This window comes from Symphodus melops (genome assembly GCF_947650265.1).
Source record: "Symphodus melops genome assembly, chromosome: 19".
In the NCBI taxonomy this organism is placed as follows: domain Eukaryota; kingdom Metazoa; phylum Chordata; class Actinopteri; order Labriformes; family Labridae; genus Symphodus; species Symphodus melops.
Window position 1 is genome coordinate 13,954,582 of NC_136709.1, and position 16,536 is coordinate 13,971,117.

A 16,536-nucleotide genomic window follows, 5' to 3' on the forward strand; every position below is an offset into this window, starting at 1 on the left:
GTATCATCTACAATGTTGTTTTTGTGTATCTTTGGTTTGACACACTGTGTAGTGTGAAGTCTGTGTGGCATTTTGACTGATGTTAAGAGCACAGTGGTGACCTGAGTTTGACCTGAAAGGATGTTGTTGATGGAAGGAAGGGTAACTTAACATGTTCGTAAAAGGATGGACGGATCTCTCGTGGGAGTCGTTCAGCCTCCTTTCATGCTCTTCTTTGACCCAGACACACTTTTTATGACACACACACAATCACGTCCCTGCTCCATATTTCACATTTTTTTTATCTCTCTCAATCTCTTCCCCTCTTCTTCCTGTCCTATCTCAGCTCAGGTCATGTGTTAGGGTGCTCTTCCACTGTGTTCCCACTTGGTCTATTTTTAACCTCTGAGCCCTGGTCCATGCAGGATCCATCCAGGCTTCCTGTAAACACAGCGTCTGTCTCTGTAATATGGGCAGTTTATTAGCCAGCCACCTCTGACAAGTCATTTATGCCCGCTGCAGGTGACAGTAGAGATTGATGACGATTTAAGTAACATTTTGTTTCTCCTCCATTTCCCTCATTCTCTTTTCTTCCTCCAGTCACATACTCAATTGGTTTTGCAGTTCTTCATTCATGTTGACATGTACCTGATGGATGATTTCTGTCATGCCTGGAGCAGACTGAATTATTCTTAATGCTGCAATTTTTAGCATTACATGTGTCATCCATAATACTGATATTCTGCAACATGTACATATATTGAATTTAGATATAAGCAGTGTTAGGACTGTCGCTCGTTGGGATTGTTTTCTTGTCGAGATTCAATAGCTCAAAAACTAATTTATGGTCTGCTATGTAGTTTTTTTTTACTTTTCCTTTGAAGCTACCATGATATTGAACTGTCTTCTTGACAGATAAGTCAGCATGTTGTTATAGTGCTGGGGGAGGAAAGATTGTAATACATTAATCTTTTCAAGTACTTTGGTTTATAATACCGAAAAAACAAATGACATGCCGAGCATCCTTACTTGTGCTTTTAACCTCATCGAAACCAGGCAGATGCTAACATACTAATCTGTTTGTTCTTATTGAAAAATGCTTAATTTAAATAAATTCCATATTTTTTATTAAATACAGTGGAGAATTCAAACATCATATGTACCAGAGACCCATCATGGAACCCACAGGTTGAAGACAGATGACATTATGCCTCTGGGAGCGACAGTGTAGCTAACTGTTAGCTATCCCAGCCTCACATGGCTAAGACTTATTTTTCTTTGAGTTTTCTTTGTTTACAGCCTGTTAGAGGCACTACAAATGGAAACAAGAACACTTCAAATACCAAACTCCAGTCAAGAAAGAAGCCTTGAGCAGAACTGGACTTTTTTCTTTTTTGCTGGATGGCCCTCTAACAGCATGTTAGCACTCTCACAAACTTTTATGCCAAAACACTGTATATTCTCAGAGGGCAACTCATATGTTGTGTTTTATTAACAGGATTTTTCACAGCCGAACCTTCATTCACTTTATTACAACTGCATCACCATGTTTTCCTTCCACCATCCTCCATGTCTGTGACTAATAGATTTCCACCTTTTACTTCTTGGCATTAAATTAAACCCTGCATGCCACTTCATTAGGATAAGGTCTGGACGTCTAGCAGCAGACTGAGGTCAGTTTGTTTAATAAGTGTGACTTAATGATTTTGGGAACATTTCTTTCCTGAAGCCATAATCTGTAGCAGTTGAACTGGAACGATGGGAGCGCACCACCTGGCTGTGTGCAACTCGTTCTGTAAAAATTGACACGTGTTGGCAAAGGGATTTTGTTATCTGCATCCAGGGAGTCGATAGATGTTCCAGCAGGGTGTGAATCATGGCTGTCTCTCTCTTTCAGTAAAACAGAAATTGTCGACATATTGTTGTGGCAGGCTGTTTCCTGCAGCCTGATTGACTTTTTGATCTGTTGGTTTTCTGCAAACACTGAATGTGTTTTTAAGAACCCCTCTTTGTGGAACAGCTTAACCTGGCAGCTGAACTTTCCATTATGTCAATATGGCTTGATGGCTGGTTTCTCTGTGGTGCTGAGTAAATAGAAAATAGACATCCATAACTGTTGATGTCAGTGGGTTAATGTGGAGTTTTGCAGGAACACATGGTGAGACAGCTGGTATCAGAACATTTATGGTTGTAAAGGTCTATAAAAGTGAATGGGAGACAGCTCAAATCAATACAGGGGCTGCATAAAATATTTTATACATGAGGTCACTGAGCATTTGGTGGCATTTACCCTACACTGTTAGTCTTATTCCTCCTTCAGTGTATTGATCTTTGTGGTTGATGAGAGTACATAAGAGGGAGAAACGGGTCAGAGAATGTGTGCACGCTCCAGTGTTCATTATTAATGGCAGTGAGGTCAGTAAATGACTAAGGAATACAGGGCGGGCGTGGTTATTTAGGAGCAGGAAAGATGAACTGAAGAGAGAGAGTGCCTGTTTTCTATTTAAGTCACCGCAGCTGATGTGATGGCCACAGACTCAAGCCAGCAGGTGGTCTCATGTAGGAAGGTAATCGGGAGCAATGTGTCACGCAACATCAGACAGTCTCAGCGTTATTGTCCTCGATTTGTGCCACATATTGACCAGATAATGAAAAAAAGACGGCAAAAGACTGTCGGAGAGAGGCAGCGACAAAGAAGACGGACAGAAATGAAGTGATTTCAGTATCAAGGTGACAGGTGTGACAGAGCTGTGAAGCGAGAGGAGATTGTAGGGGTGTAATGATCTGCTTTTGTGTGGATGAAAAGGAGAGATGAGAGTGTCCATGGGGTGCATGTGCTGATGGATTTGCTGTTAGATGAAGATTGACATCTTACTGATTCTGTATGTCTGGACAGAAGGCATGTGATTGAGCCCCTGAGAGGTTTACTGTCACATCCAGGGCTGACTGTGCTGTGGTCACATCAGTTTCACACATTCTTCTCTACGAAAACAAACACAAACTGAAGCATAACCGCCCTTCTCCGATTTCTGTACCTCCTTCCAACATGTTGTTGGGTGTTAACTTGCCCAAGAAGTTTGACCTGGGCTGCAGGGTGACAGATGGAGGATGTTAGCGCATAGAGCTTCAGAATCACAGCCGTGACAGTTCGTCATTGTACTCCAACGACTGATGGTATCATGCAGTCATTGTGTCAGTGTTTGGAGCAGACCCACAACAGATGCTGAGTGGATAATGGAAGCTTTATCAGTGGGTATTCACTCAGTGACTCTTATTGGCATAGGAATATGAACAAGGACAGTGTCTCAGGTGAGCATAAAGTTATTAAGATACAGAGATGGGGTTGATTATGGTAGAGTCTCATAGGTAGGTTGCTATATTGTCAGCGTAGAGCAATGTTTTAGTAAAGTCAATGTGTCCTTCAAACTATGAATCACAAGACAGCACTAATGTGATAAACTAAAATAAAACAAGGCACCAGATACACTTTTTTTAAAATGATCATTACACTAATCTATAGCTGGAGTTTTTCAGTGTTTTCTTATGTCGATTTAGCCATATTGAATATTTCCATTTCTGCTACGAGCGTCAACTGTTCCATCTGCCTAATGCACCAATTTACCATCCTGTTTCATCGAGGGCCGCCGTGACTGCAACAATTTATAATAACCAGCTAACAGCCAGAGGATTTTGCTTGCTAATGGACTTTGTCTACTCATAAACAAATCTGTGAAATAGCTTTTCTGGCATGTTCTGCAAATTAAATGCTTTAACTCCATCGACCTTATGGGATTATATTTTTTGAATAATAAGTGTTGTATTGCATTTGTATTGTTTAGAAGATTTACATGCTATCCATCCCTGGAGTGTCTTTTTTCATGTGTTTGATGAATCAACTCAATCATCATTATATCATTTCAATATTATGATGTTCAAAATATCTATTCTTTTCAGCTGGAAAATCACAATAAGTCAAAAGTAGTTTGTCTACACGTTTTGCTGCTGGACTAAAATAACTGAAATGTTCTTTTCATCTTTAAGCAAGAATTCAGGGAGAGGTTCAGGAAATCCCAAACTTCAGACGGGCTATTGTTTCATGACAATAAAATACAGGGTCTAAGTAGTGATCAGACAGGCCATGAATCCCCTGCGTTTTTGTTATTAATCTTCGTGGTATCTTCCACAATACTCTTACACAGTCATTTGGAGAGCTCAAGACTTTCCACATATTTCTTTGATTGTGTGAAATCACTAATCAGCTTCGATTCTATGACGAAATACTGACTTCACATCTGCCAGATCATCAGATGCCTGCTCGCTCTAATGCATAATACATCGAACTGTTAACACAAGTCTGCAGGGAAAACATAGCAGTGCTTAACATTAATATTTCATTAAGCCACTGCGACATCGAAGTGTTAATGGAAGAGACCTTGAGTGAGTGTGCGTGTGTGTGCGTGTGTGTGTTACCATTAATGAAGTTGACCCTAGCGACCTCTGCTTGGCCCCTATCAGAGTATGAGGTGGTGAGTTCAATAATAATGTGTTAAGTTAGCTTAGACTCAAAGAGCTGAATGAAATGAAAAAACAGGCTCATGAATAAAGAGTTAAATGGAAATGCAGCCATTTCTTTGACACAGGCTAAAGCTTTCACACACAGAGAGACATCATTAAAGCTAAAGCTCTCTGCTTGTTTTCATCACTCTTTCTTGCACTTTCTCTTTTTACCTCCCCATTCTGCCATGCCTTTTAACTAAAAGAAAGGAATACAAAAGGCTGACTGTATACTCCAAAAACAAATAGATCAATATATATTTTACTTTAACTGAAACATTTTTATATAAGCATATTCACGTCATTTATCTGTAAAAAGCTGATCTCTTCCGAGAATACTCACCATTCAAGATATTGCTTATCCAGCAGATTCATGAACGCCAGCTTTATTTTGAAAATAGACACATTATAAGAAAGACTCATCGGACATTTTTTGACACTCATTTTTCTGTCTTCGAATTCTATAAAATAATTGATAAGACCCTCAAATCGTATGTTAACAATGAACATTGCGACGGTTACCTTTGCACAAAGAAAAGAACGGAGAGAAACCGCTGCAAGCCCCTTTAAATCTCCATAGATCTGCTCCTGCTACTGCTCTGACTTATTTAACTATTCCATCAATCATAAAATATCCTCTATGCAGTTTACAAAGGAAGCTCGATTGAAACAGTGTATACCTAATCTTACATCTTTGACGTGAGCCCCATGTGTTTCCTCAGATGACAGTGCGTCAGCGGCCAGCAGTATGGATGTGACCGACCGCATCGCCTCCCTGGAGCAGAGGGTCCAGATGCAGGAGGATGAGATTCAGCTGCTGAAGTCCGCTCTGGCCGATGTGGTGCGCCGACTCAATGTGTCTGAGGAGCAGCAGGCCATGGGGTCACGCAGAGGACCCACCAAAGGTAACATACATATATGAGTGTAAAATCTCAAGGTCAGCATTGTTTTTTGCTACAATGGTTCTTGTCCATTCATGAAAACAAAACACAAACATTCTGGATCAGATACATGTTGTTGGATCCTTAGAGGATCCCCTTTTTCCTGTTCTACGTTGTTCTCTCTTTTTCCTGATGATGTCTTATTCAATTTCCTTCCTCTGACCGGTTTTTGTGATCTCCTCCTCCTCTTTCTCTCCCTCCTATCCATCCTTCTCCTGGCCCCTGTTGTGTTCTTAAACATGTCCGTTATGTACTTAGACCCTGCTTTGATGAGAAAGTCTCCCTCAGTGGACAGCAATGTTGGGAAGTCAGGTAGGCCGACTGTGAAGTCTGTCTGCACTAACGGGGCCTGGTGTTGTGTTTACAAAGAGCACACTGCAGTCACTGCCTGCTGTTCAATACCACAGTGGAGTATTGTCTAGTGGAGCATTCAGTATATACAAAGAAAACCCACAGTCACCTTTAGAACTGCACTGCCTGAGGACTATGCACTGGGATTTAAGTCTGACACAGAAATCTTTGAACTGCAACAAGAAAGTGACTTTAGACTTTATTTCCATAAAATGCCAAGCTATTGTTTGAAGTGTGATTCAAAAATTCAAGTCTCTGACACACAGTCTCAGTTTAGGTTTATCAGTCCAGATTTAAACTCAGCTCATAAACAAGTTTGATTACCATCAAATCACAACCTTGACCATCACCTGCTTCATAGAATCTACTCGTGCTCTTGCGTTCTGATAGCACACAGACTGCAGCGTGTAAAAATGAAGGGAAACAGCACGTCGCCAAAAACGTTGAAAGTTTTCATGAAGGAGCAATTACAGTGCTTACATTAAAATGATGTGTAGATTTTCATACGAAGTCATTGTGATGCAATGTGCATCGAAATTGAATCTTCACTGGGGGAAGTTCGCATGAAAAATCAGCAGCGCTCGATGCCTTTTTTAAGCTCTCAAATGTGCATCAGAGCAAAGAAACAGATTGTGATTCTGAGCTTCTGCCAGTGTCAGTCTCTGGAGTGACTGTGGACGGATGAAGTTCCACTTTGATTTGGGAACTGGAGGATGACTCAGACTCAGCTTTCTCTTATTGTTCCTTACTTTGAGCTGCAGGGAAACCTCAGCCTGCTCCGCTCTATTGAAGTCTGATGATGGGCTCCAGTAAGCTCAGCACACTGTCTGCACATGAACACAAACACACACGTTCATCTTCTTTTACATGCTAACAAAATTACAACCTCACTTTGCCTCATGCTGTGTAATTACTACATGAAAGATAACCGAGAAGTGTGTGTGTGTGTGTGTGTGTGTGTGTCTGAGGGATGAGTCCATTAAATATTTATCACTGCAGATAAAGCTGCAGCTTGGATTTGTTATTCCAAGGCTAGCCTGAATGCCATTTGTCTGCATGAAATGATGTGTGTGTGTGTGTGTGTGTGTGTGTGTGTGTGTGTGTGTGTTTGTGTGTTCCTCTTATGTTGTCGAACCACCTCATGCATATGACTTTATAACATCCATTGTTCTTTGAACGTAAAGGTCATTGAAAAAGAACAATCTAATAAGAAATTGGGAAAAGCATTAACTACTTTTATATTTGTTTTACATTCAGGATGTCTCTGGTTTGGAAATGTTCTGCCTGTGTTTTTATACTTAATGCATATTATGTTGCAACTATTTCACATCTATTCAAACCATGACTTGGGAGCATTGTGCAGAGGGTTGTTTCATGTATTGCTGACAAAACCTCCAATATTCTGACTTAAGTGACGGTTCATGTCTTCATATCCATCATTGTTACATTACTGAGTTACAAACAAAGACTCTGACTCTGACCCTGCTCGTTTTTATATATTTAAGGTGTTATTTTTATTTTATAATGTTCTATTTTTCCCCCACAAACATTTCACACAGCATGCAGGGTTCTTTAGTATCAGAGGTTGCACATATTATCAGCATGGCATACCTGACTACTTTGACTGCCACTTTAATTCATTCACATCTGAAGGATTGTCACATAACAATCACCGACACCATCAACCTCAAATACAGACTCAACTAACAACATATAGGCCACAGGAACAGCATTGTTTAAATGTTAATCACAATATTGCTGTAGAGAGTGATATCCTTCTGACTGTTACCCCAGTGCATGCTGGGAGGATTTCCATCATACCCACGTTCCTGGAGTCTCTTTTTGTTCACTAATGAAGCAACTTTGCACTCTCACATGATACTTCAGGGACGTCACTTCTTGTGTTCAGCATTTTTTTTCTTCTGATGTTTCCCCCATGCTCTTGTCCTTTTTTTTTTTATGCAGCCAGGCCAATGATTGCCACCTTACCGTTACGGCCCACAGTGAACAATGGGAATGTCTTACCAAAGAAAGGCACTCTGCCCTCCCCATCTGGACCAGGGTCCAGGAAGGATACCAGCACGCCCGCTAACAAGAGGTGAGAAGAAGGACAGTATCACATAGGCGGTCTAGGGGCTCCAAGTCAGATTGTGTTGATTTTGTTGTAGCATTACTGATGCCTTGTGCTGTTAACAGTGTTGTAAATCCACATCTACCTACATGTCCCCAGGCTGCGAGGTCATGCATGAGTCACATCATTTTATCTATCTATTCTGCTTGTCTGTAAATTTGAGGCACAAACTGTCACATTTCTGCCTTTTTATCAGTCAAAGCCACTGACATTAAACAGGGCTGATAAAGTGAGACACAGCATCATCATGGCAGCACTGTTTCTCCGCTGTGTGTGTGTGGGTGTGTCTGTAGGTGTGCATGTGTGTGCGTGTGTTTTTACATGCATGTGGGACACAGTTTCAATCAATCTAGTCTGTCAGGGGAACAGTAGCTGTTTTCCATATCAGGACGACATGAACAGATTTCAGGTGAAGCTCAGCAGACAGAAGGGAGCAGCTCCAGTACGGACAGCTGCTAGCTCCCCATCACTGGGCTTTTTCTCTCATGAGTCTGAGTTTATTCCATGGCTCAGGGATCTTTCCTCATTGAACGAGGTGATCATTTTGAAGCTTGAAGGCTCTCACCCTGAGGTTCGCTGGTGAAGACGGCAGAGAATTAAGGAAGACAGGAAATGTGATTTGGTCTTTCTTAATTTGTCTTGATTTCTTTTCGCCTCCCTTTCTTATTGGAGTGGTTTTAACACAAGACATTATTTATAATCCACTAAATTTAAGTGACCAGTAATTAGTTATCAGTCGTCTCCTGATTAGTCTTTGTGCTGTCCATCTTTCCCGTCTGTCCTGTCTCACGTGTCCTCTATTGTATTGTCAAAGTGTCCTTTCAAACTGTGTTGTCTTGTCCTGTCTACGTCCTGTCGTCCTACAACCCATCTTTCAAGTCTGTCCAGGTTGCCCTCTCTGTCTTGCTCCACCAGGTTTCTCTACCTGCCCCTCAGGTGAGAGAGAGAATAAGTATAGTACCGCTCACCTGGTCACAAAATGACATCATCACCACCATACCGTATGAAGCATGCTAACAGTTATTTGATTTCACAAAAACAGTCACCAGGATACATAATAACTGCTCATTTGCGACATACTACTACAACTAACATTGACTGCTTTTGTATCACTTCGATGATTTTTTAAAGTGTGTGTCTGGGATTAGACTAATCCCGTTGGCAAACACACAACAGCCTTCCCCAATGCCCTGTGGCCCAATTAATGTGATTCCTCATGGAATAATTCGGCAAACAACACCTTCTCTCTCTCTCTCTCTTCTTTCAGCTCTATTCTGCTTTTTTACCGGACAGAAACACAAAAGCTAACAGGCAGCCTCCAGTTTTAGGATCTGAATAGACTTTTCCCCCGTAGGGTGGATTAGGTGACCGGGCATACTGGCCGTTGGATTGCTGATGGAGCCTTTTCTTTGTTGCAAACAGGCAGGCTGTCTGCTGCGCCAATATGCAGATTAGCATAGGTCTGTGCTACTGACACTGAATCAAAAAAAGGGAGTGCAAAGGAAACAATGTTTTTTGTTTTAATTGTGCTGCCGGGGAAAATTGAAAGTTAAACTATTTTCAAAAATGTGAGGCAGGTTTGAGCTGTTCCTCCGTCTCAGAGGTGCTTTCATAAGCTTTTTCTTGGATGAAAACTTCACCACGGAAGATTTTTAGGAAAACACAGTCAGGTACTTTTGTGACCTACTTCTTGTACGTCCCCTTCCTATTGGTCTCATTATTCTTCTGTCCACCTCCCCCTCTCGCCACAGCACAGTGAGGAGGACCAACTCAAACGAACATGTGGGAACCCTTACGCGGAAAGACTCGGGCGAGTCCAAGGGCAACCGGACTCGGGCCGGATCCACTGGCAGCAATTCCAGCGGCAAAAGAAGCGACAGGTAACGTGAAAGTCACATTAAAGATCAACTCTCCTAGAATATCTACCTAGTCAATGATGCTTCCTGTTCACACAAGATAGGAGAGTGTGATTTCATTTTTCCTCAAGGGAAAAAAACTTGTATCATCTTCTTATAGAGCAACTTTAAATCAAAAACATATGAAGTGTAGTTTGTGTAGTGGTGATATGCTGAATGACAGCTGTCTGTTTACTTATTTACTTCGCAGCAAACAGAGGGATCCCGTGTTCAATGCAGGTAAGAACTAGAGGCTCTTTAATGGCTCTGTAGCCTGACATCTGTAATCATGAGGTCCACTCGACACATACTCAGTGGCTCCCTGTGTCAGCTTAAATTCAAGGCATAGCTGCAGGAATCCTGCTTATATAAAGAATATTGTCTGTGTGTGTTGTATATTATCCAAAATAAGACAGAACTTGATGTCTACAGTAATTTCAGTCTGAACATCTGTCTGTTTTCTGGACACAGAGGACCACTCAGGCTTTCTCTACATAATGTTCTGTTAAAAAAAAATGGTGTCAATCATTCATCTTTTTCTTGATTCACTCATTAACATGTGATCAGTCCATTTCATCCATTTATACGTCTCCTCATCTACAACTACATTCAACTTTTCTTTTTAATCTGCTTCGTTTGAATAAGACCTTGAATGTGTACAGTTTGAGTTTTATTATTGAAGTGAAGTTATTCAGATTAGGTCTCAGACTTGCTCTGATAAGGGTCCTTAAAATCTTGCATTAACAATGTCTAGCAAGTTACTATAGCCTACTAAAGATTTCAAAATAAAGTTTTATTTGTCCAAACATTCGCATTTACCTACGATAAGGTATTTATTAATTGTTTGTTGTGATAACTGTCTATAGCTGATCACAGCAGCCTGTCACTCTGCAGGGATAACATTACACACAGTTTCTTCATTTCTCTGGCAGATTTTCCTCTTTTGATCTGTAAATATTAGGCAAGGGAATCCAGGATAGAAAAAGGAAAGCATCAGGCAAACTTTCCATTTGGAAGTTTTAAGTGTTCCCAGAAATCTTCAACAGAGAATTTCAATCTTTTAAAATAGAACAGGAAACTCATTTAAAAATCACAACAGGGCTAAATATGAAATGAGTAATAGTGGCAATTTCCATCTCCAGAGAGTTATTGATTTTTCAGTAAATTGAACTCATGTTTCTCATTGGGTTTTCACACCTGGCTCCAATTGAATTCTAGTTTATGCTTCTTTTTTTTACAAAGCTTTACTAGACTCTCAGACTCATGAGAGGAGGATGCATTTTTAAAGGTGTTAATGGTTAGACATTTATATCTAAAATATCCACATTATCAAAAAATAAATCCTGATATGTTCTTAGTTTCAGGTCCATTTATAGAAAGTGTGATGCAAGCATGGTACACATGGATAATAAGTAGACCATCAAACACATCAATGCCGTCATTATGTCCAGAAACAGCTTACACGGTGAAAGTTTCACACTCAAATTCTGATGCTGATGAAACCTGATTTAAGATGCTGACTGTTAGAAAATGAGCCACAGGAAGACTAATGTCTACTGCTGGACGTTTGAATTAATTAAAATCAGATAATCTCCTGCTAAGCAGCACAACAGGGGAGTATCATGGACATAAATTGCCACTAGGTGACTATTAACCAATACAACTGATAATTGCAACAGTAAATTTTGCCAATACAATGCTTATCTGCCCTTAATGAATTGATTACATGCAAAGTGAACACACGATTTGCTGAAGGCTACTACGAGCCCATATGCTTTCTTTTTCTAATTCTTATTTGAAGTACAGTGATTTCAAAAGTAAAGAGTTGAATAAGACAGAATCTTAATATATTAAGTTTTAGATAAACAAATGAGAATAAAGACAACTATTTAATTATATTGAATCCCTTGTGATATTGGATTAGAGGGTGGGACACGGTCACACAGGAAATAAGCATCAGTTAATTTTAGACCATAAGAGAAGAAGCACAGTCGCTGCTGTTCATTCACACCAGGAAACAGAAAGTGAGCACATATTAGGACAGACCAGGAAGCCATAATGCCCCCCTCCCCCCTCACCTGGTGCTTGTGTCTCTCTCTGTGACGTTTACAAGGGATGCGACGTGTGACCCACTGCAAAGGTAGGCTTAATATCTCCCTCTCCCCTAAAGCCTCCTCTCACACAGCTCTTTGGACATGATCGGGATATTTACATTTTATCTTTATGAACAAGAACATAATCTGAAACATTTGAGATTTGCTTTGGTGCCATGTTCAGAGAGCTGTCCAGACAGGGGCAGGAGTGGGTTGACAAAGTGTGTGTGTATGAAGTTACCTCCCTTTATTGTTAGGCTTCATAAACTAACACACACGTGAACACATGCTATCTAACCACCACTGGGCGCTGAGTCAGTGTGATTGCAGTGTTTATGTTTCACTTGTGTGTCTCCACACTTGTTAATGCTAGATAAAGCTGCTGCCTCACCGAAGCCTCACATTTTCACTCATAGGCGTTTAGGCTCTGTCACCACAGTAACGACATAAAGATTTCTCAGACTCGCTTTGAGTTGTTCTGCAAGCGCTTAAATCCTCTCTTCTGAGATTCCTCGCTGCTTTTCAGAGTGAGTCGATGTTGCGCTTCGCTTATCTTCCTGCCCTCGAAATGAATATTTGCATCTCAAACACTCAAACGTCTCTTTTTTTGAGTAGTTCCCATTAAGTTCTGTTTATCTTACTGCTTGTAGTTTTTTTTCACATGAAGTGTAGTCTGTTTGTGTGTAGTCCCCCTCTGCAAATAATTCACAGAGCTGCCAACAATTTAAATAAAAAGAGACTTGAAGCTCATTTCCTTCAGATACATTGCTGTTTACCCAACCATGTTACTGGAACTACTCTTCTGTTCGACTTTTGAGATTATCTATTGAAGTAGTTCTCAAATCTCTCTCTCTCTCTCTCTCAAATGAAGGAGTGTCTATATATGTGCCTCGGATCATAGACCTTTAAAGGTCACTTATTATCCTCCTTTTCAACCAGTTTAAATAAGTGGAAAGATAGAGCTCCCCAAAACATGTCTGGGAAGTTTCTTGCTAAAAATCCGATCTGATCCTGTCTTTTATCATGCCTGTAAATCCCTTTATTTCAGGCCAGCTCAGATCAGGCTGTTTCTGTGTATATAGCTTTAAATGTAAATGAACTGTGTCTGACCACGCCCCTCTGGAAGGGGATGTGACTCCGGCTTTCTCACTCAATGCCTATTGTTAACAGTGAAAAGGGCAAAACAAACCTAATTAAGCTTGTCCCCCCATTTCCCTCTCCACCATTGGTCCCTCTTGTCCTCGTCTTCATCATAGTTACAGTACAGATTTACCTCAGCCGATCCGCCAAACGGACGGAGACCAACAGCAGCCAAGCAGCTACGGCTATAACATCCCTTTCATCCAACATCAACCCCAAACTTACCTCAGAGAGCGGCAAGGCCAGCACCTCCAGAAAGGGTGTTGTCTTTAAGGTGCCACCAGCCAGAAAGCCCCAAAGCTTTAGTCTCCAGCTGAGAAAGACTGGGATTTCTTCTTCTTATTCTTCCCTCGAGACACCTAGTTATCGCAGCCCAATCAAGTCTCCCAGCCAGTACTTTCAGATTTGCTACTAGTTAACAAGCTCAATAGAATACATTTCAATCCGTTTATTCCACTTAGCTATGATTAGCCAGAACATGTCAGTAAAGAACCAAGGATTGGGTTGATTCATCATATTGGCATGGCACCATTTTCCTTTGACATCATGATGCTCAAGGTGGGACGCTCTACAGCGTTAGGCATTATGCAAAGGATAGGAGTTACAGGGACCCTCATGTACGGGACCACTCGCTTTTAGGACAACAGCCTCCGTCCATGGGGAGCTAAAACTAACCACTAGGCTACAGTATTTAAGCTTCGAACCCTGAGTGAGACTTCAAGTGAAAATGGCAGCCATTTGATTATGGTAACATCAAATCTGTAACTTTCAAATATGAAGAGAGATTTTAGTTTTTATAACATTAAATGATAAAATATTTACAAAAAAAACTACCTTCATCTGTTTAAATGGACATTATGATTCAGTTTGTGTTTTTTGGTTCCATTGAAGCTTTCTGCATGACTTTTTTTTCATCTAAATATGTTTTAAACTGTTTTTAAGGTTTTCTCATTTTCTCCTTTCTTTCAAACTCAAATCAACTCAAACATTTCCATTCCTCTGCTCGTGTCTTCATTTCATGTTAGTTAACCTCTGCTTTGAGCTGATTGTGTAAGAGATTTGAAATTGTTTGCAGTGTTTGTCATAACTGTTTTTGAAATGACTAATAAAGTCCGTTAAAATCTTGTTTGTGTTTGCAAATTCTGTTATTTGTATTTTTTAGTTTAGTCTTATCCATTGCAAAATCATGTCACATCCCTCCATTATCCTCTTATCCTGTCATTCAACAGTCATCATTGTCAGTAGTACCATACAGGACATTATTTAATACTTCATTGTCATGTGTGTGCTGTTTGCATTTTTTCCATACATTTCAAATGTTTGAATTCAAAATATTGATGCTAATGCACCACAATTATTCTTTCTTCTGCATTTACATTATCTGACTACTTCTCTGTTGCTTTTTCTAGATGAGGGTTATGTGAGAATGTACTTGAAGGGTCGTCCTATCACCATGTACATGCCCAAAGAGCAGGTGGACAGCTACTGCCTGGAGGCCCGGGCCGAGCTGCCCAGCAACAAGCTCAAGCTGGACTGGGTGTATCCTTTCACAGAGAAATCACATGACCTGACATCTCTTTTTTTTTCTATTTGCAAAAAAAAAAAAAGTTATGAAAAGCAATATTCTCAGGAGGTTAAATCCAGATGAGCATGTGATAAAGTTAGGAGAGGAAGCTGAGAAATGTGTTGCCTCTCCTCTCGCTGCTTGTCAGAGTCGATCTGTTCAGATGTTCATTTTCACCGTCTGGAGCCACTCTGCAGTCAGTAATAACCTGCACAGAGCTGGCAGCCGAAGAGACGCAACCAGTCAGCAGCTACTCTTGTGCTGAGTTATTTTTATTTCGTTTCATTTTGTGGTTTCTCTCTTTTTCTTTTCATTTGGTTATGAACAAATGAATATAGTGTATTGTTCAGTGTAGCAGAGAGCCAGAGGGGGTGAAAAAGCTGTGAGAGGAGACAAAGACGAGATTAAATCTGAGGTGAGAGAGACAGAACCCACTCACACAGTAAAAACACATGTGGGCTTTGTGTTCTGGATATTGGAGTCCAGTTCAAACAGGTTTTTTGGACTTAATGAATATGAATGAATAAATGATTTTTTATGTCTAATGAGGTTTTGGATTAAGTGTATTTTTTTTTAGCATCAGTTAATTATAAAACGACTTCTAAATGTGTAAGTGAATAGCTGCTTAACATTTGAATCCATGAGATTAGAGCTGTAATTAACCACATTTTTTGCTTTTAATGAATCTGCTGATTATCGAATCTCTCTGTGTATGAACACATTTGCAAACTGTGCAAAATTCCTTGTGTCAGTCCTCTTAAGTTCTTGTCCAAATTGGAAAAAACATCAATTAACTTCCTGAATCATTCTACTTTTGAACTTGTTGTTTATTCCTTGACTTACATAATGTCTAGTTATGGTTACCGTGGTCGAGACTGTCGCTCCAACCTCTACTTGTTGCCCACTGGAGAAACGGTGTATTTCCTCGCCTCAGTCGTCGTCCTGTTCAACGTTGACGAGCAGCTGCAGAGACACTACACAGGACACACAGACGACATCAAATGGTGAGAGACACTCTGGATTCTGGCTGTCAAATTCACTCTTCCATCATCACAGGTTGTTAAGTTTCTGTTTTAGTCCTGCAGAATAACCATACACAGTGAGGGAAAGTAACAGTTAGACATGGGTAGACAGGTAGACCTGTGCTTGCTTTTTTCATCAAATTCTGCAAAAACATGAAACATGTTGAGCGATGCAATTAGGGTAACCTTGAAAAAAACCATTCCATGATTATCTTATCACACTCTGGGTTCAATAAAAGTTCAAATTATTTAATTATCAACTACAAAACAGATTTACAACCGCTGAGTTAATCCTGAACTGTTTCATTCCCCCCTCATATTAATATGAACACAGGCGGGTTTGTAGACAAGTGGTAGCTCCAGTGAAACTCCTCATCATAGCTTTAAAACACTGTGTTCACCGGATGAGGCCTTTCATGTATCATCTTTATTCATGCACTTTGATGTTGAAAAGCTTTTAAATGGTTTCATGTCTGTGTCCTTGGTTTCTTTAAACCAGCCTGGCCGTCCACCCCGATAAAATCACCATAGCAACCGGGCAGGTGGCAGGTACCTCTTCAGATGGTAAAGTGAGTGAGGTCTCTTGTGTCTATTTTAGTATTTCAAATAGTTTTTGCTAAGTTTTCAGTCTTAAATTTGACATCACGTCATACTGATGCTGCCTCTTTTCTCCTCAATGTTTGTGGGTTCTTTTTTCGTGGCAGCAGCTGGCTCCTCATGTCCGCGTGTGGGACTCTGTCAGCCTCAACACTCTGCATGTTCTGGGCTCCGGATTCTTTGACCGAGCTTTGGTCTGCCTCGCTTTCTCCAAGTCGGTAAGGAAACAACATGAAAAAATAAAACGTAGGAGGATTTCAGATCTTTTT

At 40.5% G+C, this 16,536-nt stretch overlaps 1 protein-coding gene across 11 annotated transcripts in view; it reads left to right on the top strand.

Moving 5' to 3' along the window:
• The window catches only part of eml1 (EMAP like 1), a 41,014-nt gene that overhangs the window by 17,926 nt on the left and 6,552 nt on the right, over positions 1–16,536 (top strand). For 2 of the 11 annotated variants that reach the window (XM_079370153.1, XM_079370148.1), the window contains exons 2-12: positions 5,256–5,438; positions 5,733–5,786; positions 7,791–7,923; positions 8,836–8,892; positions 9,708–9,836; positions 10,063–10,091; positions 11,965–11,991; positions 14,494–14,623; positions 15,503–15,652; positions 16,170–16,239; positions 16,375–16,485. In XM_079370153.1, coding sequence (XP_079226279.1) covers positions 5,256–5,438; positions 5,733–5,786; positions 7,791–7,923; positions 8,836–8,892; positions 9,708–9,836; positions 10,063–10,091; positions 11,965–11,991; positions 14,494–14,623; positions 15,503–15,652; positions 16,170–16,239; positions 16,375–16,485 — 1,073 coding nt within the window. Of the gene's footprint in view, positions 1–3,091; positions 3,289–5,255; positions 5,439–5,732; positions 5,787–7,790; positions 7,924–8,835; positions 8,893–9,707; positions 9,837–10,062; positions 10,092–11,964; positions 11,992–14,493; positions 14,624–15,502; positions 15,653–16,169; positions 16,240–16,374; positions 16,486–16,536 lie in introns of those variants that run through there. The other 9 variants (XM_079370154.1, XM_079370151.1, XM_079370152.1 and 6 more) reach the window with 9 other exon arrangements.